Source organism: Vanellus vanellus (assembly GCF_965231255.1).
Source record: "Vanellus vanellus genome assembly, chromosome: 3".
In the NCBI taxonomy this organism is placed as follows: Eukaryota; Metazoa; Chordata; class Aves; order Charadriiformes; family Charadriidae; genus Vanellus; species Vanellus vanellus.
In genome coordinates, this window is record NC_138907.1 from 126229191 (window position 1) to 126256367 (window position 27177).

The window sequence follows — 27177 nt, forward strand, 5'->3', positions numbered from 1 at the left end:
CTTTTTATTTTTGAAGCCAGATGACTTTAGGACTAAGCTTAGGTTAGTCGAGAGGAAAATGATCGGGAAATAAGGACCGAAGCAAGAGGCATTATGGTAGCACTTAATTACTGTCACATAATTTTATATAGCTTCCTTGGTTATAGAACTTTTCTTAGAATATATCTAGCGATTACATGATTTTTGCAGCGGATTACTCTCCGCATCCTTCTACGACAACTGAAGAGCCTGCACTTTCCCATATATCTGTCTTTATGCGAAGTGGCTTTTAAGTAAAGGCAGCTTCATTCCCAAACCGCATAAAGCGTCACAGAAGCTCAACTGTTTCCAAAAAAAAAAAAAAAAAAAAAAAAAGAGATCAACACTGACCTAACGCAGCTCCATTCATTTCAGCAGAAACGGGCTAACAGCAAGCACCTTTGAAGATAATCCCAGCCACATGAGCTGTTGGTAATTCAAGTCTTCTCAGTCACGTACAGCTACCAACGGAATCAAGCCGAACAAGTGCCTCGGTGAGGTAATATTTCAGACCCACTCTCATCTGTCTTTTTAAAAGAGAGGGGGGAAAAAAAATAATCTCTAGCAAGAACTCAGTTTTATAAAAGCAGATTGCGGTCACAGAAACACAAAGATCAGCTACAAAATACAAAGTTACTTGGAAAAAAAAAAGCTTATCCCTAAAGTCTTTAAGCAGTTTTAGCAGCTACAAATGATCTAAACTATAAGCGTTTTTGTGGTGTGATGGCCTCTTAATCTGCAGCAGCTACCTGATGTGTTAGATCACCTTAACTTCCAACTTCTGCTTTTGATGTTTCACAAAACACGTGGGAAGAGCACGAGAGGAAAAAGCGCACCAGGTGGAGCAAGAGAGTGTCATCGAGCTGTAGATTAAGTGCTGCTCTTGCACCCAAGCAACGCTGTGAACCTGTTCAAGTGCACAAAACCAACCAGTGCTGTCCGAAGTTTCAAGAGGGCAGCTTGGCTCTCGTTAAAAGGACAGCTCGGAATCACTGTTTTGCAAGTGAACACCTCTGCCAACTACTAAACCTTTTTGTTTTCCAGGTAGAATAAAAGAGTTTGTTATTCCTTAGGAGATATTTGTCCAGGAGGGACAATCCCACCTGAAGGCTTAAACATTAGCAGCAGAATCCCTCCTTCGGTTCTGTATTGCACTGAAATTTCTTGCTCTGATTTGGTATTCAACTTACTGCTCCCCAAGCCAATGCGTAACACAAAACCCCAAGTGTTAGATGCGAAGGCTACTGAGCGCATCAAATCGACTGGTACAACCTGTAGTTACATTATACTGTTTTGCAGTTTTTCTAGGAAACTAAAGAACTAAGCTGCCTTACTTACTCTTGGAGAGGAAAGGTGCTTTCAGACAAAATGCCTTTACCTGTCTGTACATAACTTGGTATTTTAATCCTGACGAGTGCTTTAGAGTTCAACAAAACCAGAAAAAAAAAAAAGTCCAAAATAGATTTGACATATCCTGTCTCTTAGCCCATCCTGGTCATCCATACAGTTGGGTGGAGGTAAGAGTTCCAGCTTCTGCTGACACTGTACATAATTTCGAGACAGAAAAGCTGCCAAGAGAGGACACTACGCCCAGTTGTGTATGTCTTCTGTAAACAAAACAAATCCCTCCCAAAAAGCAGGGAGGTACATAGTGTGAAGTGAAGGTTTCAGCAGTGGGAGGACTGAGGGTCGACTGGACCCAGAGGGCTCTGCAATACGTGCACTTTCCATGTTCAGTCTTTAACCTACAGGGGATCGGAAAGGAAAGACCTGAGGCAAAGCCCTGCCAGCTCACAGGTTCTCCTGCATCCGATCGTCCGTTTCCATCTCTGCTAGCTGCCGCCTCAACGCGTTAACCTTTGCCTGAAGTTCCTTGTTGTATTTTATAATGCTGATCATTTCTTCGTGGGCTTCGTCTAGGAACTTGGAAGGCCTGTTCCATCGAAGAAAGACACCTGAAAGCCCAGAGACAGCACAAGTCAGAAGGAGGAAACTTTATTCGTATTCCATCAGCTCTCAAGTAACATGCATACGGTTTACGCATTTTATTTTTCTTACCCTCCCCCCCTAAAAAGCATTTAGAAATACTGACCCTCCTCTCCAAGTTCACCATTCCATTAAACAAGGTTAATAAGGAAAAAATGAGGGGTTTTCACGCCTTTTTTCTCGTGTGCTGATCAGACCAATCCATATTCAGTTTCCACCCTGCCGTGACAGCCTGCCCGTTTCATTGTCATTAACTCTTCAGCGCACATGGGATGGAGAAAATTTCTGCAGCGGCAAACCTACTGCACGCAGGTTATCCTGGCCAAAATGGTCAGTCATGGAGAAGTCTTGGTTGATAGAACAAAAGCCTTAGCCCTGCAGGACATCTATAGATTAGGCTACATCACTGCAGAAATACTGTGCTAAGAAGATAAATGGTCCTAGGAAGGCTCCCTGGCAAAGACTAGCGTGTCACCAAACTTTAGAAGGATTAAGCATTATGCCTCTGGGGATGGCACGCGCCCAAAATAATTTGGAACAGATTTCAAAGGGAGCGAGATCACCATCAGTGGAGACAGACTAAGCACGGAGCAGAGACAACAGGAGTGAACGCTTAAGCGGCTTTACAAGTAGCCACAAAAATATCTATCGCCTGTAAGAGAAAAAGCAAGCCCGGCTCACCTTCCCACAGCTGCAGGCTCTGCGGCGCAACGGAGGGCCAGATGACAAGGCTGTTGGCCTCAAAAAGAGGATTCTGGAATTTGCTCAGCTCTTCAGACCTGTTTACCCAGGACCACAGGGACATCGTCTTTTGCGGCAGCTTCAGTTTAGACCTAACAAACCCGTAAGCTCAAGTTAGCTTTCACTTTTATACTCATTTTGTTTTGCCAGAACCCCGCAGACCAGGATGCCACGAGCTTTCCCGTGTGCTGCTAGCCCAGGCAGTCCAGGCTAATCCCTTCAATGCTTCTCACCAACGTGGCACAGGGTGTAAACCTACAGCAATTTACTCAGCTTGGCTGACTACAATCAGTTTCGAAGAAAAAGTGGGGAAATAACATTTGTAAGTAGGCTGGAAGCTAGCTGCCTCTTGTCCAGGTGAAGAACCGGTCACCTCCCCAAAATGGTTTGACTGTCAGGTTTTGAAAGGGATTGAACTGATGTGTTAAGGTAGAGCTGGGAGGTGTGGTACGTCCGCATCAAAGAAGGATCCTGGTCCAATTCTCAGAGTATATTAAAGCAGTGTTATTGCTGGAACTGAGCAATGGGCATGTCTGATTAGGTCCCTCTGGTGGCAGGAAGCACAGAGAGAAAGCAGTGCTGTTCATCTGGGTCAAACCCACCTCCAGCAGTTACACTGGGGTCTCTCTTCCTTAGAATTTGGCAAACCTCATTCTGTTTGCACTAGCAAATTGAACTGCCGCCCAGGCAGGAGATTTACCATACCTGTGAACGCTTCAGACAGCACAAGCTTAACGTCAGACTTCAAACATTTTCTGTGCTCACAGGCTGACACGTTCAGATGTGACAGGAGGGTTATTACATGTAACATTCAGTATTGGTTTCAAGTCTAACTTGGTTTTGCAGACGACCAGTTCAGCAGCCCTGCAGAAGAGTCTCTTCTAAGCAAAGATTGCTTTAAGGGCAGAGAGATTTACAGGAAGGTTTAAATTGCCTTCCTTATCTATAGTATCAGTTCCGGTTTTCCCTTCTACTCATTCAGTGGTCTTCAGCTAAGGAGGAGACCATCAGGCACGGTCTTACTGGAGTCCTGAGAACAGAACTGCCAAGTTCAAAACAGGAATCCAAACCTCTCTGGAATCCAAACCTCTCTGGCAGCTGCCATCTGCGGTGCGAGGCTCCAGTCCTCCCATGTTCCAACCTGCCTGCTGGTCCCAGCACCCCTAACTCAGGGCATGCCTAGAGCTGCCCCGCTGGTACAGCATCTAACCCACACTAGAAGGTAGCTACTGGTCTGCTCAACTTAAACACTACAAGCTTGTAAGCAAGCTCAGCACAGGGCTGTCATTACCTGACAAGGCAGACTCCAGCAGAGCGCAGTCCTGGCTGCTTCCCTTCAAAGCTGCACAAGCATCCCGAGAGCTCCGAGGATTTGCTCAGAACCTCAGCCAGTGCACATTGCCAATTTGCCTTTCACCAAGTCAGAGGTTACAGCCAGAGGGATTTTTGGTCCTTCTGTTGAAAGTTGTACTACTGCACGGCCAAAAAGACCTCAAAACTAATCACAACGCTCGTAGCCAAACAAGCAAAACTTTTGCCAAGGTGTAAGTGTGAGGCAGATCCTTCTGAAAGAACATCTTCCGTGTTTTCCACTTTTAGCAGTTAGTAGATGATGCAAAAAACCAAAGCCTTCCTCTTTCCTGGGGGCTTCAGGACCACCAGGCTAGAGAGAGTCATGTTCCTCCCTGACAGTTCAGGTCAGAACCAGACTTTCCAGCTTTGGTTTCTGACTGCCTTGACCTTCTCCCTCCAGGCCTGCGTGGACATGTTTGTTCCCCAGAGCTCTGACTCACATCACTTGAACTCTAGCTGTTTAGTCTTTTATGGAAACAGTTTCTGCGTAAGAGACTATATAAACTGGTGGCGGGTGGAGATTTTTCAAGGCCATACAGGGAAACAGAAAAGACAGTCTAAGGTATTTACTGGCATTTGGAGAAAGACTAATTCAACTCCCTGACCATAAATTTCTTTGGTCACCATGTCCCACTTGTAAGAGGAAGAAGCTCCCTGACATTGCAGCAAACTACATAACTGCAACAAGAGCAGCTCACCTGTGCTAAGGGAGACCACACAAGCACCCTCACCCTTTTTTAAACCAAGAGACTTTTTGTCAGATACAGCCCAATATTTAAAGGGTTCAAAGCAAACATCCTCACCAACCTTTCGTTTTCGTTGTTTCCCAGGAAAGTCCCAAACTGCGAAGCGTAAGCGTGTTCAAAGAGCATAATGAGGAACTGTTCGTTGAATTCAAAAGAGCAAGGGAACTGACGAAGGATTTGCCACACACAGTCCAAAAAGAGGAGAAACACCGGGGCCTCCCACTTCTGCTTGCTATTTGAATAGGCTGACTGGGCACAGCGCTGCTGGAAAGGGTGACCAGCCTGTACGTAAGAATCAGAGAGAACATCACGTACAGAGCAATGGGATCTGAGTACGTGTAGCAAAAAGACTTCAGAGCTAGTTCTGTCCATGCAACTGTGCTATTACTACTCTTCTCTACAACTGTCATTTCGTCAAGCGTCCAGTAACAAATTGCTAATAACCATGACCAACTTTGCTGCCTTTTTCAGAGTATGTAAATAGCCCCATATCCGATCGGAGAATTTTACCAAGAACAAACTGCTGCAGGTGCACCAAAGGACCAGGCTGAAGATATCAGCTGCAAGAGTACAAAGACTGGAACTAAGCTTTTGTTTTTTTAAGCCTGAACAGCGTTCTCTTAAGAGATGTTCACCCCGAGCACACAAAACAGGCAGTTCCCCAAAACCAAAAAGCTACCATGAGAGGCAGAGGCCCCACGGAGTGCCAGAGGTACAAATGACTCAGTTAATGATGTTGCTCTTAGGACAAAGGCCATTCATACTAAGCAGGGCTGAAACAAGGCCCGACCTGTTTGCTGCCTCTCAGGCTATTTCTCAATACAACTGTCACTGGAATAGATTGCCGGTGTTGTCCATCTGTATTTCTTACCTGCAGCCACTCCCTCACAACAAGAGATTCAAAGCCACATATAGTCCTGCACCTTGGATCCAAGATAATCTGTGCCAGAGAAGTCACCTGGAGTGTTGAATCAGTTCCTTCAGTCCCATGGACTAACACTGATGCCCCTTCCCTGTGAAAGAAAAAAGGTGGAAAGGAAGAAGAGTGTGAATGAGCAGAACACATCCGAAGGACATATGCATCCCAATGGATGCCAACGCATCCCACGGACACTGGTGTTGCTACCCTGACAACGCTGAGGTTTTGCTGGCTCTTTACCCCTTCCTTCCCACCCTGCATGGAAGCGTACCACCTTCTCCACCTGGATCCTCACCGACACTAACTAGAGCTATGCATCACTTAAGGCTTAGTTCCCTGCTAAGCATTCTGGAAATCCAGAACCTTTGCCACGTTGACCAAAGATGTGCAGGGAAGTTGCTTTTGTGGTGTTGACTATTTTGAATCGGTGGCCCTTTGAGTTATAGCATGGAAACGCATCTCAAAATTTGCTTGTATCATTTACTGGTTTACTAAGTACTCTGAAACCTTCCCATAAGCACTGCAATGAAGACACATCATCCCTCCAGATGCTCTGCAAAACAGTACTATGAGATTCTTGCTCAAACCTGGGCTTAATTGTATTTGGGCCTCAGCTGGGGTTTACTGCAAGAAAAGTAAGCCAATAAACCAGTTCAGGAGAAAGAAAGAAACAACAGAGGTTGGCCTGCACAAAAGGCAGAAGAGTTGGTGTGCTGAGCAAGGAAGCTTGTCAAAGAGCCAAGCACAAGGGCTTCTCACTCACCAGCCAGCACGAGTGAATCAGCAGGACAACGGGAGGAGCAGAGGGAGCTCGGAGTCTGGGGCAGGAAGGGTTTCGCACACTGCTAGGGGCCCACGTGCTATCACTCCCCACACTCCAGTGGGGACTGTCCAGGACAGCCGATTCCCTCCCCGCCTCTTCCGTCCTAGGCTGTGTTTGGATATAATATCAGAATCTCATCCGTGTTCTCCTGAGGGAAGGACTGGATGGTATTAAATGGCGTTCATTCCCCTTACTCTTCCCAAACCTTGACCCAGTGTCTCACGTCTGCCAACGTCCTTACACCCAGGAAGGAAATTACCTGCAGGTTGTATTTTTCTCTGTGCAGAGAGCCAACCTAAACAGCAAAGCGCGGGTAAGAAAGATCAATCTACCAAGCGAGTAACCCTGCGCACATTACTTGCTTTTTCAAGTGGAAAAGCGTAAAAATCTATACCTTGAGCATTGCAACATCGTTGTCCATAATAAGAGCCGAGCACAATTGCACAGGCTAACCACAAGCCTACGCGGTCCTCAAAGTGGGGCACACCAGGATAACCCTATTTTCCCCTCTCATCTTTCAGGCTCCAGACCTTTAAGATGCTGCAAGATCTGACACAGCCGTGTCCTCCCTGTGGCCGATATAACCGAACCCTCCTTGTCAGCTCAGCTATGATCTCCAGGCACCAACGCTGAGCTGACCTGCCATAGCTCCAGGTAAACAGAAAAAGCAAAGCTGAAGTTAAAAATGACGAAATTGTCCACTGTCCCAACAAGCCAGAAGAGTTTCATCACTGACGTTTCTCATCATACACATGCAGGAAAGAATTACAGATAAAGCTATTGATCAAGAGCAATCCTTTGCTGGCACAGTCGATAACTAAACAGGCACCGTCAGTGCTTTTAAAAAGCACAGCTTTTATTTTAATGTGTTAATGCTGTTTTACCTATGAGACTACATTTCAGCCTGCTTGTGTACAACGTATTTCCTAACCGGTAAGAAAAGCTAGGTTTTCCCCGAGTTTTGAGAAGGGCTTTCCCCTCTCAGAGCCACAAAGAAATCACATTTGGAGCCCTGCGTTTGGTCTTACAAAGCCTGGCACCTGACAGCGAGCTTTTGCTCTCCAGCCTGAGGTCTGAATACATTCTGAGGACAAGTTGGCCAAGTCAGCTGTATTTATGAAAGAAATGTCAGGTTAAAAGAGGTCACAAGCACTCATAAGGGGTGAACGGGATTGCTTAGAGAGGACTACCAGAATAAAAATTTGAAGAGGAAAAGGCACTAGACCAGTTCCTGGGGAAACCAAGGAAATGCCATTGTTTTAGTCTCTAGAAAAGAGGTGGGGTATTAGAAACTTTCAGCTGGAAAAAAAAGACTTATTTTAAAAACCTTCTGTTCTCACTTTATTAGGCTACCAAACAGCACTTCAGATGGGCACATTCTAACCTAATCCTTCAATAAAACTAACTGAATTAGATTGGTTGCATCAGAGATAGGAATATACCTTAAGTAAGTGATCTAGTACCTATTCTTAGTCAAGATTTCCTCCCTCGGGCTTGTACTTTTAAAAACGCAAGCATGATTTACTGGAGGAACATTCCTTAACCATGATGAAACGGTATCTTGCATGGGTAGAAGCAAGCCCGGTCACAGCAGCCAGTTACTAATACTTAAAGTGGAAATAGAGGCATTTAACAAGTAATCTGTAACCAGTGAGAAACTCAAAAAGGCTTTCTGAAAGATTTACCTATCAATACACTGAGCAGCTAGACAAGCTGCAGTTAGTATCTCCTTGATGTGAGTCAGCCAGTTGGAAGCTTCCAGTTTACTGAGCCAGCGGTCCATATTGTGCGACTGGTCGTTACAAGCTTCCACAAGTTTGATGAGGCTTTCCTGCAGAATATTAAACCTTTGGGAAAAGCAAAAATATTATTGAAAACATAAGCAGTAACATAGCAAGCAGGACATCACGCTTACAGAAATACAGCGCTACGATGTATATGCAGTTATTTCGAGAAGTACGACCCTATAGACATTGCATCTCCTCATTCAGCAAACCCGTTTTCCCTGGGAATCCCAAGCCATGGCTAACTACTGGCAGAATACCACTCTTCGGACATAAATAGTCTCTTAGCTTCCAAAACAAATTGTTCATAAGGCATAACAACAGTATGGCCTCTTCCTTATCTTACCTGAACTCCATGTGTGTTGAGCTGTATCTTATAGTTCCCGTGTACAATGCGTTTCAGTAGTCTCATTCCCATTACAGAATCCCAGAACGGTCAGGGTTGGAAGGGACCTCTGGAGATCATCTAGTCCAATGCCCCTGCCAGAGCAGGGTCACCTACAGCAGGCTGCACAGGACGGCGTCCAGACAGGTTTTTAATGTCTCCAGAGTACATTTGAATGTACCAAATACAAGTGTGACTGCGACCTGACATGGACATTAACCAGTGTCAGCCAAACTTCAAGTGCTGCACCTTCGTTCCCTGTACTACACCACAAGTTTTGGGGGAGTTTTAACCTGCAGAGCTGCAACGGTAAGCTGAAAGCCATCTGTCACAAGGACGCAACTCCACTGTAACACAGGGAATTTTACACCAGACTCAACTTCTCAACCTAGAGCCACACAAAGATTAGTTTGGCTAATTTCTTAAGAAAGCAAGAAAAAGGGGGCAGGGGGGGAAGGCAACACATTTTGTAGCACTTCTGCAGTTGTTGCATTGTGTCCTCAAGCCCTGGAAAGCTGCTATTCAGCACGCAGCTCATAAAACCAGATGCGTCTCTACTCTTGTTTCACACTATGCCTTCCAGGGGCACCAAACTACTGACAGATCAAATGCCCCTTAGACCTGAGCACACGCTGGGATCAGTGTTAACAGAGGATGCAGCTAACCAACTAGATCTCAAAAAAGCTGACAAAGCCAAGTAATAAGCAGGAGACAGTTAGTCATCATATACTGTGGTTTACTCATTCCTCTCTATCTGATGCTTATGCCCACCTGTAAAGTAACCAGCACCAAATTTAAGTCCACATAAAATTTTTTAGAAGCAAAACCAGATGGTTCTAAGCAACAGCCAGGAAATTCCTTGTATTCATTCCTCAAGAAGTGGCCTGTACAGTGACAAGGCAAGTGACTGCTTTGCAGTATCTCCAATAACATTACTGCACACCTCTGTAGCAGGATTCTCCAAAATTAAGGCTTAAGAGCAGTTGAACGACGTTGGACAAAAAGTCTATTTAACTTAGTAACTCGTCTCCAAATGACCAAACAATATTAGGCAGTCAGAGAACAGTAGTGGATAAGAGGAGTGTGACTGCCACAGAATAAAGCTTCACCTACAGAAATTTTCCAGCAAGGGACTTGCTCATTCCTGTGCCCAACTGCAGAGGGGAACGCGGCTGGAGTGCAGCTATAGATGGTCAGGGAAAGAGATGGTAAAACAGAATCTATTTTGTTCTGTAACTTTGCTTCTTAGCTGGGCCTCTCCTAACTCCTGAAATTAGCAGCATATTGTGCAGACACTGTTCGCTCTCGGAGTGATCAGACCAATGTTCATAGCTGGTGCCCAGACATGGTGTGCGGAGGGGCTCTGCTTACGCTCATTGCTCTGACCCCCCGGGGCAGGGAACTCTGGTATTTGCCCCGTTGAGGGGTCGGAAGCGGAACAGCGCAGTGGGGTCCCACCTGTGGGGAGGAGTGGACAGGACAGGTGACCCAAAACTGACCAAAGGGGTATTCCATCCCATCTGCCTCAGGCTCAGTGTAAAAGCTGAGGGATCAAAGGGTCAGCCCTCTTCCTTCAATGGCCGATGTCTGAGGAAGACTCTGTCTTTTTGTCTGCCTTCATCCCGATCCTGAATCTGGTTCCCATCCGTCACAGAGTCCGGCCTGGGACTTCCCCAGTGGCAGCCAGCATCGTGATTATCATCCTGGGAGCTTGATACAGTTTTGTATATATTTCATTATTTTTACTTTATTACTAATATTTCATTAAAAGTAGTTTAGCTATTTCTAAACTCACAAGTCTGTTTTTTCTCCCCTCTGCCTCTCTCTTTGCAGAGGAGTAGGGGGGAGCATCTATTGGTGCCATTGGGGGTGCCCCACGTCCCCGGTGGCCGATTTGGCCTAAACCACGACACGCAGGAAGATTGCCTGACGTCTGAAACCTGCAGCAGCTTGTTCAGAACAAGAATCCAAACACAGCTTTCCAAAGCCAAGTACTTTTATCATCCACGTACCCTGATGATAAAAAGAATGTGACCCTGTTGACAGGAACCAGGATACACAGCCGCTTCTTACAGAAGCAAACACTTTATGGAACTAGCGTGGCCCTGCCAAGGCAACCCCACAAATCCAAGCACAGGGAAGAACCTGTGTGATTTCACCCACCTCTCAATACATTTGTGAATCCTCCTCCACTGGGGATAGTGCACTTCTTGTTCAAAGCCCCCTCCTTTGGCCCTGGCCTGCTGGGCAACGTTCAAGGACCTCGTATCAATGATGTAGCCACGCTTGCCAGGCCGTAGCGTGGCATTAATAAGCTTCTCGTCTTCTTTACATCGTCTTCCATTCGTACCTGTAAGAGGCTGGCTACTTCGCATCATGACCTGCGGAGACAAATAACCACGAATTAGGCACTGGAAATGGATATACTTACGGTTGAAAGCCATCGATCGCTTGAGCTCCAAGCTGAGAATGGAGGTTTAAACTCACTATGCAAAGGACACCCCTCCACTGGAGGATTTCTTAGGGCTCTATAAATACAGACTGCAAACCAACGTGTTAGGTCTCAACACCAGGGATGGAGAATGACTCTCTAGAGAGGTGTGCTGCTGAAATCCGCACGGGATACTCCTGTTTTCCTTTACAACTCAGGCCATTGTTGCAAAGCTTGTGAGAGTGACAGCTCAACCTTAAAAAGCTTCATCAGTTCAGGGGTAAAATTCTTGTGGGGCCCTCCTGGATCTCCAGCTCCTCTCTGCGGAGTTGCACCAACAAATGCTGCTCTCACCCCACCACACTGTCTACTTCCATCTGCTTCAAGTTCGATCCGCCACGCCTGGACACAGACATGCAAACATCCTGATCTGCACTGCCTGATGCACACAAACATCTCTCCAGTTCTTCCTACAGCTGCTGTTCTCCCTTCAGTTCTCTTAAGTGCAATCCCTTGCAGAGACCGAATTTATTTAAAAGACAAACTAGAAATCCTTGAATTGAGCAATAGTTTGGCAGGCCAGCCGCTTTCTAAATTACAGACGTGTTCTTAGAGGCTTTATCCCTTGAATTATTCCTGTAATACCATCTTTGTGATCCATTGAACTGGCTTTCTGCTAATGGCTCCTTTATAAATCAACATTTTCAGGATTGTCATCTTTAAGGTCTCTTCCCAACTCTGTTTTTAAAACACTCAAGTCATTCATGTGTTAAAAATGCCTACTAGGTACAGTTTTACCCAGTGGCTAGACTAATAAAACTTAGGTCCACAGATTTATTAGCTTTCTCTTTAGTAAACGTCTTTCAATTCAGAAAGCATCCCAGCAGCTCAAATAACCGAAATGCGAGGGCAATGCGAGGTCAGCAACCCCAGCTACGCTCGAGAACTCAGAGCTGGGAGAGCAACGTGACAGACAGCGTTACTGTCACAAGTTCAAGCACTCCGAGCCAAACGCTATTATATTCCTCACACTTGAAACATGCGCAATTCGGAGAGATAATTGAACAAATCTTCCTTTGGTGGTTTTCATTCAAGCTGAGAAAAAGCAGAAAGACTGTTACGGAGTTGGTGGATGGCTGATTTTAAAGCAAAGCAAAAAAATCCCAAGTGTATGACTGAGACGAGACGTCTTCTAATTCAGGGCTTACAAATCTTGGCAACAGGAGGTGAGAACTCATTAGAGCATTTGATTCAGAAGTCTGGATCAAGTTTACAAGCCACAGGTCGGGCATCCCAACGTCCTCAGAACTGGTTACATCAGCAAGAGATACAAAGAATTACTCAACAATTTCATAAAGCGCATTTCTTAATTACAGCGTATCAGTCACTCAATTAGGTTTTGGCTTGTTGAGAGGTGGTAAAGTCTGCGCAACACCAAGAATTCGCTGCTCCTGAAACATGTTACAGTGACAGGCTCGGAGAACAGATTGTTCTGATCACTCATTCGAGAGTTACACAGCAGAAGCCGTGCTGGCTCTGGGCACGCTCGCTGTCATCATGACTCCATTACGAAGGAGACAGCCCACCACCCAGAGACAGGACAATGTGCTTTCTGCCATCCTTTCAGCACGAAGCCTCTTGGCAGACAAAGCAAGTAAGGGTGCCAGCGGTGGCTTTGCAAGTCTCATCTTGCTCTTACTGCTGTGAGCAAGCTCATGCCACATACGCTCCCAAACAAGCGGATTAATAGGTATTTCTAGGATGAAGATTACTCATTCCATCACCCAGAACCAGTTTCACTGCAAACACTTAAGTTGGAAAATAAAAGGAGCAAACGTCTCACAAACCGCATTAAGTCTAGAGCACAAGTTGTTTCTTCACTTAAACAGATTCACACGCTTCTTTCAGGTACAACCATTACTCAAACACAACTTACCATCCCATTCTTCTTATGATAATAGCTGAGGACTGGGAAGCGACTGCCATGGCGAAACATGGCAACTTTCCGAAGCGCTTCATCATCAATGGATTTGGGGACAATTACAACCGGAGGGTAGGAGGGACAGACAGAGAATTCCTTATTGATGCAGCTTAGACGCCATTCATCTGTCTGAAAAACAGAACATACAGGCTTTGGGTCAGAAAACAGAGTAACACCGTAACGTGCTCGGGAAGAGGAACAGCACAGCACACTAGGGAAGAGGAATTTCCATGTTCAGAACAAAGCACCCACAAACAGAGTAATATTGGTGATCTCTTCCATTTGCACCACAGATGAAAGCTCCGTTGTCACTATTGGCATAACCATTTTTGTTCACCTAGGAACGTGGACCCTCTCTAACAGCATAATTAAGCTAATAAGTCAGATCAAACCCAGCACTGTATCCAGTCTCCAAAAAAAATGTGGCAAAAAGATGCTAGTCAAGAAGAAAAAAATCAAGCCTGGCCCCTCTCTGCAATGCACTCCTCATCCCCTACATCTCAGATGTATTACCAACACTGGAAGGTATAACTCTGCCTCATCCTTTTAGTATCCATTTATAGGTCTGTTAACTGGTTATTTTTTTCTCCACGCCTCTTGATGCTGCCTGCAATCATAGCACATTGTTGCAGCAGCTCCCAGAAGCTCATTACCCAGCGTGAAGATAAAGCTCGTAGGCAACGGAAGAAATTATCAGGCGAGTCTGGTTCTTGAGGTGCAGGACTTGTTGAACAACGGTTCCCCCCCCCCCATCTGGTTTATCCGCATCCTCAACAAACAGCACAAAAATAAGTCCATGTGGTCAGAAATGGGCGATTGTGGCTTTTAATTATTCCACAGACACAGCAGCCAGCGTGTCTGCAGTACCCACTACAATAAAACTTACTGCATTTCTAGATAGCTTCAATCTCATAGGAAATAAGAGCAAGGTATGTCTCTCCCTCAAGGACACCCCAGAACAGAAACGTATTCCTACATCAGCAGATTTGGGGGATAAAAGGTTAATTTAGATGCAGGCAACACGGGCTCAAAACTCTATCTGTGCCGACAGCAGAGTTCGTAACACTATCCACAAGACAAAGGTGGCCAAGAAAGGCAAGAATGTCCAACCAAATCCAGACCATGAAGCTACTTTGAGGTTTGCAATTTAATATTTCCAGCTTGGTTCTTTTCTACGGGCTCTGCTTTACATAAAGGACCGCAGCTGTTCCTCCAAAATCACCTCCTGGAACCAGCACAGCACCTACGCACAAAGGTCTCACCGTCAACTCCCGTTATATAATTTTTCAGCTTCCAACAGCCAAACACTTGCGGGAAATAAAAGCGCTGAATATTGGCACCCTGCACCCTCACGGGCACTTGGCAGGAGAACCGCGGCTACCTGATACCCAGGGTCAGACACAGGACTTGGCTCCATCTCAGGCAAAACCAAAGGTTAACGAGCAGCCTCACTGACAAGGAATCCTCGCTTACTGAAGTCCAGGCTGGAACAGGTGACAGGTTCAAGGCCAGCTTGGACGGGGCTTTGAGCAACGTGGTCTAGTGGGAGGTGTCCCTGTCCATGGCAGAGGGTTGGAACTAGATGATCTTCAAGGTCCCTTCCAACCTAAACTTCTCTATGATTCTATGACGCTGCCCTAACAGCAGCCTCGGACAAACCCAGGCTTCACGGAGGTCCTGTTGCTTCTGGGCTGGTGCCACACCACCTCCTGCTGTGTTAACGACACCATCCGGGTACATCAAATGGCCATGAGGGATATATTTTCCCCAGGGGCACACAGCATGCAGCAGAACCTTGCCTAAAGTTTGGCAGGGAACTGAACTCCTGGTCCTCAACAGGACGGTGGCTTGGTTGGACTGCATCTTCAGTCAGAGCATCCTTATCCTGTATTCCTTACGGCAAATAAAGCCTGCTGGAAGCAGCCTTGGTGGGAAAAGTGACCCTCTACAATGCGTTTTGATTTCAACAGCAGCATTAAATTCTTGAAAGCAGCAGCAGAATAGCAGTCAAATTTGCCTGTAAAAGCTCCAGGCACCAGGAAGTTCAAATGAAATATAAAAACCCTTTGAAGAGGAACAGGCAGCTGCATTCAAGGTAGATTCTTTTTTTGTGTTTTTTTTTTTTTTATTTGTTTAGTATTTTTTTTTTAGTTCCTATGCACTGACATGACAGAGGTGTGAGAAAGCAAACAAGACCTCCTCAGCTGAGGTGTTTCAGTACAGACTGGGAAGCACTTGCGTGCCACTGCAGCAGGCAGAGACCTCACAGAGATGCCATAAAAACCTCTGCCCATTTGGGTTCAAGGAAAGTTTCAGCTAGACAAAAAGGTAGGGGGATAAAGCAGGTATCACACAAAGTAAGAGAAGAGCATGACAGTTAAATTACGCAGTAACTGAATATACAAAAACCCCCACGTCAATTCAGGACGGTTGGTTTAGCATGCATTAATTACACAGCTCTGATCAGAAGTAGATCTCTTTTCCTCTTTCCTTTCTTCCAGAGGCTCACTACCTCTCGCCTTACACCTCCTGACTGGTCATATAGATGCCTCACTGGTCCGATGGAAAACTAGGATCGATTTAGAAAGGTTTTCTGGCAAGGAAGTCCTTCCATCAGATGAACAAGCTAATCTGACTCACAACACTACTGCATCATCAGTTACATCCATGGCACAGGATGTGTGGCATAGGAGACAGCAAAATAGTACCTTTTTGGTAGCAGGCCAAGAAAAACATGCTGGGAAAGGTACACATGTGTGTGTGGCGCCACCATCAAGAACAGCAATTGCTACCTGGGTTCAGTAGCCAACCCGGACGGTCTTGCACCAGCCCTGTCGTAAGCTTATTTTATTATTCATTAGCTTCAGAACAGCTCCTCTGAACATCTACGTTTTATACAAAGCAGAGGTTCTCCCAGATGCAAAGTTAAATTGCCTCCAGCAATCATGTCACAGGCAGAGCTGAAAGGTCTGGATCATGTAAGGGATGCTGGCTGGTCCTAGCTCATGCTTTTAATGTGCCAACAATGATATTTTTGTATAGCTTTTCAGGGTGTCTACGTTAAATTACAGCAGATTTCATATGATCGTGTGGAATTTGTTTACATGAAAAAATATGCATGGATATAGAATAGAACTGATAAATACCTTACCGCCACATAGGATGTAGAGAAGGCAAAATCAGAACTCCGTGGTATGCTTTTTTGGAGAGACTGGCTGTCACCGATATCACCGGTATGAAAAGGAATGGAAGAGTATGGACGCGATTTATCTCCCCCTTTGGTAATTTAATTCTGCCCATAAACCTCCTCTCCTCACCATTTATAACACGAGACAGACGATACTGTTATGTCATCCAGCTATAATTTACAGTTACACGGGAAGGAGGGAGGTGCACGGCAGCAATTAGCACCATTTCTCTCCTCCAGCATAGCTGCTTCTGCAGAGATGCAGTTAACCTCTGCCATGCCAGCTTCAGGCTGCTAAAATATATGCCAATGTCAATCAGATGATAGTAAAACCCAACAGTGCAAGTCTGTCCTTGGCTTTTTCCTTGAGGTACATCTGCAATTTGGAAAAAAAAAAAAATGCCATTCCTAACTGGAACAGCGAAGGAACAGCAATTCAACTACGTGCAGCAGCAGATGCAGACACAGGAAGCAGTAAGGACCGCAGTGAAGGAGAAGAGGTGGACCTCATCTTCAGACATCACCAGATAAGTACGCTGCGTGAAACTCAGAAAGTACAGAGTTAACGTCTACTTCTCTCAGCAAAAGATTTGTACTTTAAGGAATCAAAAGAGTTAATTTAAGGCTGGAGGCAGCAAAGGATTGGGGGCTGAGCAGAAAGGAGAGAGGACTCCAAAGGAAAAAGAAAGTGGTCAAAAGCATTTTCTTAAACACAGTACAGGATTAACTCTTACCTTTCTACTTTTCCGGTCCTAGTACTTGTTTTGAGGTATTGATTTTCAAAGGCTAAACCAACAGTTATCCTTCCTCCCAAAATTTTTTAATTGCTAGAAGAAGGTCTTTTTCCACAAAACAGTGTGAAACAATTCAAGATGTACTAACAGGCCTTAAAAGAAAAGTCAAGGAACCAGCACAGACCTTGAAGGATCCTGCAAAGCAGCGATGACAGAGGCTGTTCCCAAGGAACAGGTGGAAGGCAACAAGCCCTGGCAGTAACAGATTGTGCACGAACAAGAAGTGTAACAACAGATGCAGGCAAAGATGGATGCTTGTCTGTTAAGAGCAAAATATGGGCTACCCACACCATTGCAAACTGAGCCCAAAACCAGAAGATTCGGGGGGTTTTAAGCAGTTCCTGGACAGCAGGATAAAGCACAGCTAGCTGAACTGTCCCAAACCCTCAGCTCTTCTCTACAACAAAATGGAAAGGGGGGAAAAAAAAAAAAAAAGGAAAGGAAAAAAAGAAGGGAATGGAGAAAGTGAATTTGGTGACAATGAAAGATCTACATGTTAATTATACCGTTATTGCATGAACTTCTCTTCACTTAAAATTAAGAAGAAACTGATTTTCCCAAGTTACAGTTCGCAGTACCCTGCAGTTGTAGAAGCTGGTAGATGAGAACCCGCTCCCCCCTGACCTCTTAGCTCTTCCCTGACTCCTCAGAAAAAGATGAAACCCCTTGCAGATACTCTAATTCCATTCAGCCACTCACTGAGTATGCAGTAATACAGTGAAGAAAAGTATTTTAAACACATTTCACCTGACACACCTATAACCAAGCCAGATGTCATGTACTACCCAGTGCTTTAAGCAAAAACACCACACACAAACCCAAAAGCTGGATGAGCAAACATTAACTATCCCGTGCATCTTTTATTCCATTCATGTTTGTCTATAGCATCTTTAAGTCTCATCTCGCAGTAGAATACTTCTGAGCCTGCAGGCACCGTGGAGTTTTTGCTGTGACATTTAGTGAAACGTTGAGCTGATTTCTTCATATGACTTAATTCTCAGCTGAACTACTCCGTTGGATTTATCAGAACAGCAGTTCATGCCAAGACACTTCACAAAAGCCCTGCTGACCTGCGCCATAGGTTATTCCCAAGAAAATAAACAGGTAGCACACACAGCAAGAGCCATCAGCAAGTGACAGCCCACTGAAACTTACTGATCCCTCCAATTTCTTTAGCTCAAATGAAGTCATTTGCCTTATAAGTTCTTCCCTTAACAACTTCACAGACTAAATGCAAGAATATTATGGTAATTCAGCCGCCTCCCTAATCCTGGAGCTGAGCTGCAGGGGTAGAGCGGTTGAGTGCTTGCTATCAAATTCAAGGGGCGATGCTAGATGACGCTTTGTCAGATTGATGCAGTGGAGTGAAATCATACGCGGGGTATGTGTGTTGGGAGAAAAACACATTTGGCACAACATGTGCCAAGATAAACAGATTATTATTACACACTTCAATACCATAATATCTCATCTATATTTTTAAATGTATTATCCAACTTCTTTTTTAATCTTAACTTTTATAGTTTCACTTTACCACTATAGACTGTGTCAGAGTTTTAAAAAAAACCTCTCCTGTAGCAGACAAATGTGGAATTAATAAATTAATACATTATTAGAGCTCCAGTGTGGGCAAACTGCAGTTTTTGACAAGTTGTTACCGTATTGGGGAAGGTAAGGCATAACAGATCCAGATGGATGATTTAATGGAGAGGGAGATAACCTGAATTCTACTCATTTGACTTACGGGAAGAAAAAAAAAAAAAAAAAAAAAAAAAAGAGATAAATTAGCCATTTACAAGTTCTAGCCAGTCACATAAGAAAGTTTAGTTACAGAACAGGAAATATTTGGTCAACAATATCTTTATCTGTTGTTGAGTAAGTGTAAATCATTTAAACATGGCTTTTGTCACCATTTTGTTGAAACAGAGTTATATCTGAAGTTTTGGGTTAAAAGCCAAGAATTAATCAACAGCTGTTAGATGTACATATGTTAAATAAAGGAATTATTGCCCTTGAAACGTAGCGCTATAAAGTGATTGGGTTTTTAAATGTAAGCCTCCCAAGGAGCATGTGTTCAGAAAGCCAAGAGATTCACAAATAAGTCATCAACGCATTTTTAAACCTCTGAAAGGACAAGGCAAAAAAGCCCAGCATATCACTGGATCCACGTTAGCACCTGTATCACGCTGGTAAATACAACCATCAGAAGTGATTTGATCCCTGAAATCTAAAAAGGATTTCAGCTACACACAGAAAGCAAAACATGAACAGAAACAGAACCATCTCCTGCGATCTGTCATTGAGCTCTGAAGGATTTCCTTCTGCTGCCTTCAATCCTGCTCTCACACTCCTCCCTTCTCACCAGAGAGCACTTCAGCTTCTGGCCTTTTGATTCTCACCGAAATGCCTGCAAGCTTTCTCTGCTGAGCTGGGAGAGCGTCTGCTGCTTTGCCTCCAAACAGAACACTCTGATCATGTTTGACTTCCCCCCCCCCCCTCCCCCCCCGCAGAAAATAAAACCAAAACTGTGGTGTTTGTTAACATAACAGGTCAGTTTGTACATCTTTTGACAGAAGATGAAGACAGGACATATGAGAGTACTCTAATTATGAGACAAAAATAGAAATATCTCTGAATTCCTTTAATTTTCTAGTGATTTCATCATATGATGCTGGTCAAGCTAATCATATTATTCAGTTATTAGTCATAAACAGGAAGCGATAAATGCGGCAGACAAGCTGGGTTGCAGATAAAAAAAAAAAAAAAAAAATCAATGTTCTTTGATGCTGTACTAATGGATGTGGTCTCAGAAACCTAAGATGATGCAGCAAGTGCACATATTTAATGTGAAACAAAGACCTGGAACACAGAGATGCTAACCCAAGGCACTATCAGAACAGGTAGGCTCCTGCAACTGAGCCAGTCCCCGTTATATCAAATTCAGCACCCTAAAATGAAGTTTGAAAAACAGATAAAACCGGCAATGCCGCAAGAACAATTTGTACCCTCCAGGTACCAAAATAATATCAACATGTGCTCCCAGTACCTGGAAGAACAGGACTGGAAATTTCCTGCTCTCTAAACCCTCCCAATATTTCCCCAGCATGAACTAGAGCTAAGAGTGTTTCAAACTGGGCATTTTTATCTATTGTCATCTTCCTAGAGAGCTAAGAAATCCTTAGCAGTTTCCAGACCCCGCCTGCAGTACTGTGTCCAGCTCTGGAGCCCCCAGCATAGGAAGGACATGGACCTGTTGGAGCGGGTCCAGAGGAGGGCCATGAAAGTGATCCGAGGGCTGGAGCCCCTCTGCTGGCAGGACAGGCTGAGAGAGTTGGGGATGTTCAGCCTGGAGAAGAGAAGGCTCCGGGGAGACCTTACAGTGGCCTTCCAGTACCTAAAGGGGCCTACAAGAAAACTGGAGAGGGACTTTTTACAAGGGCACGTAGGGATAGGATGAGGGGGAATGGCTTTAAAACGGAAGAGGGGAGATTTAGATAAGATATTAGGAAGAAATTATTTCCTGTGAGGGTGGTGAGCCCCTGGCACAGGTTGCCCCGAGAAGCTGTGGCTGCCCCATCCCTGGAGGTGTTCAAGGCCAGGTTGGACGGGGCTTGGAGCAACCTGGGCTGGTGGGAGGTGTCCCTGCCCCAGGGCAGGGGTGTGGAACTGGATGATCTTTAAGGTCCCTTCCCACCTAAACCATTCTATGGCTCTATGATTTTGTAAAACAGCTGTTTAAAACAGCTTTTTAAAAAACAGCCTTGTTTCAATTAAGGGGTCAAAGATTCATCCCACTCCGCTTCAGAAGCGAAGTTAAGTACAACAATGCCAGGCCAAAGGTTTCAAGTTTGTTCTTACAACAGAGGGCCATCCCCAAAGGACAAAAACATTTCCTACTTTCATGTCCTCCCATGTAACTTTTAAATAGGCCTCAAGACTCCATTTGTACAAGGTGAAACACAAGTGCTAAACAGGAATATTTAGCACATAAACAGAAACGTGTGATGTTTAGAGTGAATATTTGAACACACACTTTTCACCCAGACACAGAATAGATTTTTTTTTTTTTTTTACCACCCAGAATTTCCAGTACAGACACTGGGTGAAGTACTTCACAAACCACTTGCACACGTATATCCGAGCACCTGAGCAAATCCTTAAGTTCCAACTTACCACTGAACTGAGGAGCTCAAATTCTTGGTCAGGCAGAAAAGAACGCCAGCCATCTTCAATGATTTCAAACATGGGCCGGTAAAAGAAGGGATACATGAGAGTGACAGAATCCAGGGTGGAAAGTGCCTGCACAGGTGAGAGAAGTAAACAACTACTTAATTTATTCAAACTGCTATTTTATTCCAAAAACCGTACAGCAAATTGTCTTTTCCTCCAATATTGGTGATGCAAACTTAAGCCACCCAAAAATATACAGCCATTAAGCTTGAAACACTAAGTCACCTGCAAGGTGGTTTAACAGCCATGAAAAACAGTAGCACAAAATAAGCCAATTATAAACAGCCTAACTGCAACTGGGGGTCATTTGTGCAGGCTGCACTATGTCACAACACACCAAAGGATGAGAAAGATGCACACTGAACAGGTACAACTAACGGGACACATCCTACACGGCATTTACCCGATTACTAACAACACAGCTTAAACTCAAGAAGTCACTTAATGTTGTGAAACTCTGTCCAATTTGGGTTTGACTCCTCATGCTCCAGCGTAAAGAAGCTGAGCTTCATTTTCCCAAATGCTATGGCAAGATATTTGATCAAGAAAAGTCAGGTTGTGGTTCTTGGGGTTTTGTTGTGTTTTTTTTTTTTTTTTTTTTTTTTTTTTTTTTTTTTTGTCTGCCTGGGTTATTTTATTAAAAAAACACCTACAAGCAACAAACAATATTTCAACAATTGAAAGGAAATATCCCACAATTCTCATTTGCTTTCCAGAACATCAATGAAAACCTTCCTAACATGGACAAAAGCTGTTAAGGTTGAGGTCAGATCAAGATCTGAGAACTTAGGTGTTATTTACCATCATGAATTCTTACCTCAATGGAGCTAGCAATGTTCAAACACTCCTCCATTCCGGGTATATCCAGCTGAATTATTCGCAGATCTTTGCATTTTATAATGATAGTACCCAATGAGCCCACAAACCTACAGCAAGACATGAAGAAAGAGTCTCTTAACAACAAAATCCTCTAAGGTGTGATGAGGTATTACAGTTCTTCCCACAACATATGCCTAAAAGACAAAATTCCATTAGTAGTAATTTGTCTGCAATATAATCTTTCAAAAAATAAACAAACAAACACCTCTTTATTTGGTATTTGTAAGTTGTGGTCAGCTTTTTTTTTTCCTCTTTTAAATTTCATCCTTGTGATATGGCAGTGAGTGGAAGTATAAGTATTATGACATAAAAAGAAGGTTTTTCCTCCCAACTTTTCTTTAAAACATGAAACAGAAAGGTGTGTTCAGGTATTTTCTGATAGTACTGGAAGTTTCAGCATTACAGTAATGCATTGAAACTTTGAGGATTGTGTCCTGGTCGGTAGAGCACGAGACTCTTAATCTCTCATTAAAGTAGTTTACTTTGGTTTTCAACCCATTTTCTGTCCTCTCCTCTGAAGAGAGATGCTCTTGCTTCTCTGAAAGGGAAAAAAGGTAAAGAGAGCATCTGTCATACGTTTTAGTGGCCAGTCCAGCCCAAACCACAACAGATTTCTAAAAAGATCTGAGTTTAATTCAATTTTTAAAATAACATTTCAGTCTGGCCACATTATAATCCCTTGTCTTTAATAAGAAAGTTTAGTTTCTGACAATTGCAGTGCCGTGGGACTATTTGGTCTGCAGAGCTCAGAGAAGTTAAGGTCTTATCGCCGCTGGTTCGAACGCAAGTCAACCCAGCAAAAGCTCTACATCACAGAACAAGCAGAGCTCACAGACGCCCTCTCCAGCCTTCCTTACGTACCTGAAAGAAGGATGATGTCTGAAGAGAAAGCCAGTGTTTTCTTTATGTTAACGAGCCACTAGTGTCCACAGGAATGATGTGGATTTTAGTTCACAAAGCAGCAAACTAAGAAAAAGCAGCCGAGTCTCCTCATACAGCACAGGAGCGCTCGCAGCAGCCAAGGGCGATGCAAGAAGCAGAAGCAGGCGAGACCTGAAGGACCAACTTTCAGTCCCTCGTGGACTAACCCTCAGTCAGACCACGCACAAGGGCAGAACTGCACACGCTCCAAGAAGAGACCTGTTGCTAAGCTTTGGGTTCCTTCCTTTGGGTGCTATAAGGCACCTGTCATTTATTTTAGAATTATTATTACCGCTGAAAGGTCATTACCTGTTTCTCCTGTGCAGACAAAGCTTAACATGCAGAACCAATTACAATTTGGACAGTGCTGAAGGCAGAACTACAGGCGTTTTGACAGAGAAGTTCTGCAACTCCAGCAGAGCCAGCCCTCGGTTGCCCTCGTTGCAGTGCTATTTCACAGATCCCCAATGTAGTAACACAGTGCAGCTACAACGCATCGCCAGGGCTGTGTCTCCCTTCCACATTTCCTTAAGCGAAAAAACCCACAACATAGGAGATCCCGAGAGACTGTTCCACTTCTCCACAAACCCCTCAGGTCATATATAAGTTGCTTAAAAAGCTAAAAAAATTTAAGCAGCCGTTTGAAGACCATCTGACAATCAGGGAATACACCGTTTTGTACAAAAGATATTCACGTCACAGAAGTGGGAAAGAGATTTTATGAACCTGACACAATGTCGCTGTTACGCATCAATAACCTGAAGTAGTGCCAAACTGGACCTGTCAACCACCTTTATTGGTTTAAGAGCTTTGTTATTCCATTCTCTCCAGCACTGAGAATACACTTTTATCCTTTTCTACGGCAAAGTTTCATTGCAGTTACATAGACACAAAGCTGCTCTCGGGGAGAGAGACGTCTACTCCAGAGACCTTCTAGAAACTAGGCAATCAGGCTACGAGTATCTGCAGACGTGGCTAACTGTTATAAACGAGCTAGCAACGCGCTACTCCCTTGCCGCAATTTAAGATGTTCTTTGGTCATTCGGTATTAACTTACATTGTAACTGCAACTAAGCTCATATAAAAAATAGAAAAGAAAGAAAAGCTCGTCTATAATAATTTTCAAAGCAGAGCTACGGTTGGTTTAGTACAAGCAGGAAGGAGGATGATGCCAAACCGCCCTGATGACTGAGCCGTACCAGATGGGAACAGATTTCCTCAGGTTTCCACCACTCTGTTCCTCTCCACCCTCTGGCCAAGATGCAGCTTTTCTCAGAAACGCTCAGAGAAATCAGGAACATGAGAAGAAACTTAATCAGCGTCCAGTACTTCACCCATTCTCAGATTCTGAGGCAACCTGATATCTTTAATTGCTGCTGCTGCTTGATTTTTCCAGTCTTGCCAGCAGAAAGGAAATCTACTCTTTCAATTTCCTTAAAAGGTGAGGAAAACATGTGATTGACTTTATAATTAACAAAAAATTAAAATACTATGAGCAACCTGAAAACAGGACTAAGGTGAGGAAGCAGAAAACAATGACTAGGTGAGATGGAACTGCCGCTCAACAAGGGAAGCGTGAGGCGCAACGGTGCACGTAAAGCCGACAGAAGGGACGGTAAGAAGATTCATCTCTGAAGTCCCTGTAACAAAAGGGGATGGGCACGAATAAAATGGAGTGCTGCAGCTACAACTCAGCTTTACCACATCATTCCCACAAGGAGTATGCCATCCAAGTGTTATTGATTTCCATAAGCAGTTGGAGGAATAATGGGACGATGCTCTTGAGCAGTAGGAGACTGATCTGGGCCTGAGAAAGTCCAGATTCCACTTCTGCCATCAGTTTTCCTGGCTGACCCAAAGCAAATCATTTCATCAGCACCTCAGCTTCCATCTCTGTTGAACAGTGGCAAAGATGTACTCCTTATAAAGTGTTTCAAGAGCTACTGATGAAATTCACTGAACAATTAGTGCAGAGTACTGTTGACAAAGGTGTTTAAACATAAAAATTCTGACTCTATACATGACCAAAAAAAAAACCCCTTTGGATGCAACAGTCAAATATTGATATCGAAACAGAATGAGAATCAACCTGCCCCTGCCAATATTCTGCCCCGTGCTCTGACTGCCCTTTCTCCTCTCCAGACATGGATTTGAGACAGCTGAGGTGCGAGCAGGTCTTGACAACCACTTTTCAACCCATAACGAGAGACAAACAATTAGGTGCGGGTAGGGAGGGAAATTAGGAGGCATACCGCTTTTCAATAGAATCGATGTTGGAGTGCAGCAGCCACAGCTCCTCGGCATTATCCTGACGCCGCGAAGAGAAAATGAGATGATGCCCAGTCAAGCACAGAGTCCCCTCCACGGCCGGGTAGAACGGGCGGTGGAGGACGACGTTGTCCGCTCGGGGGGTCTTGATCAGCTCCGCAAACTCCATGCTGGGAAAGGGCCCGGGGAGGCCTTCGCCACCAAAACGCGCTGGGGAAACAGGGGGAACCTCAGCAACACCAACGGGGGACGGAGTGGGGAACTCAGGGATGATCTAGAACCAGCGGAGGATGGCACCGAAGGTGGCGGGGGATGTCCTTAAGAGGAGGGGTGATCCCGGAGAGAGCCAGCCCGACCCCGGGGTGGGAAGGTGGAAGGATGATGAGGGGGAAGGAAGGGAAGAGCCGGGGGGATACCACAACCCCCCTCTCTGAGGAGAGCGACGCCCCCACAGGGGCCCCACTGCCAGCCCGGTGCCTGACCGGGGGGTGGAGGGGGATAGTCAGCTGAGGGAGGCGCGGGGAGACCCCCGGTGCTTGACAAAAGGAGAGGCCGTGCAGCGCGGCAACCCGGCGGAGAGGACCGAGAGGGCACCGCGTGAAGCGGGGAGGGGACCCCGGACGGAGAGGGAGACGTGGGGTGGGGGGCAGCGGCCGGGCCGAACCGCCCCAGGACCGGCGGGCCCCGCCACTCCCAGCAGACGCCCGGCGGAGCGGTACCGGCCGGAAGTCCTCCGTCCCTTCCCCGGATGTTGGGTGCTCACGTGATCCGTCAGGCCCAATCCCCAACCGCACCCCGCCTCCTGGGGGGCGGAACGCCTGCCCTTACCGGAAACGGGTTCCGGCGCGCCCCTAGGCCCCACGACAACCGTTCCGCCGCCTCCCGGGGGAATTTAAGGGAGGTGGGCGGGGTCGGAGGAGGGGTCGGGGCCGAAAGAGGCGGGGTCTTTCCGGAGGGGAACCAACGGGGAAAGGAATCGGCGCGGAGGCGGGGAGGGGGGCGGAGCTTGGGGCGAAGGGGGAGGGCCCCCAAGGCGGGAGTGGAGCGGGTGGGGAGCAGGCGGGGGGGCAGAGCCACGGGGCGGGTAAGGGGGCGGGACCTTAGGGCGGGCGGGAGCGTTGCCACGGTTTGGGAAGGGGCGGAGCCTTGGGACGGGGGGCGGAGCCACGGGGAGGGCAGGAGCTCGGAGCCCAGGCTGGAGCGGGCAGGGGGGCGGAGTCTTGGGTCGGGGCGGAGCCCTGGGTCGGGGCGGGGCTCGGAGCCCAGGCTGGAGCGGGCAGGGGGGCGGAGTCTTGGGGCGGGGCGGAGCCCTGGGTCGGGGCGGGGCTCGGAGCCCAGGCTGGAGCGGGCAGGGGGGCGGAGTCTTGGCCGTGCAAGGGGCGGAACCTTTGGGGTGAGAGGGGGCGGTGACACGGGGCGGGGGGCGGAGCCAGGGGAGGACAGGAGCTCAGAGCCTTCGGCGGGCAGGGGGCGGAGCCTTGGGCAAGCCGGGGCGGGGTCTTGTGCCGGGGGGCGGAGCCACGGGGCAGTCGGGATCTCGGCGCCCAGGCTGGCGTAGGGAGGGGGGCGGAGCCTCGGGGGCGGGGGGCGGAGCCTCGGGGGCGGGGGGCGGGGCCCCGGGCGCGCCGGCGCGGGGAGGCGATGGCGGTGCAGGCGGGAGCTGCGGGGCGGGCAGGGGGCGGGCAGCGGGGCAGAGTTGCGGTGTTTGTCCTCGCTGAAGCACTTCGGTGG

General features: G+C 46.1%; 1 protein-coding gene across 1 annotated transcript; it reads right to left on the reverse strand.

The window, feature by feature from the left end:
- Positions 1–1773: 1773 nt before the first annotated feature.
- Positions 1774–25615, reverse strand: MTMR9 (myotubularin related protein 9; the record flags this gene model as incomplete). Its single annotated transcript, XM_082480151.1, has 10 exons — positions 1774–1973; positions 2686–2837; positions 4906–5126; positions 5716–5857; positions 8272–8433; positions 10919–11136; positions 13123–13296; positions 21322–21447; positions 22196–22304; positions 25431–25615. 10 exons carry the CDS (start codon positions 25613–25615, stop codon positions 1810–1812), a joined length of 1653 nt encoding a protein of 550 aa, XP_082336277.1. The 3' UTR covers positions 1774–1809.
- Positions 25616–27177: the final 1562 nt, after the last annotated feature.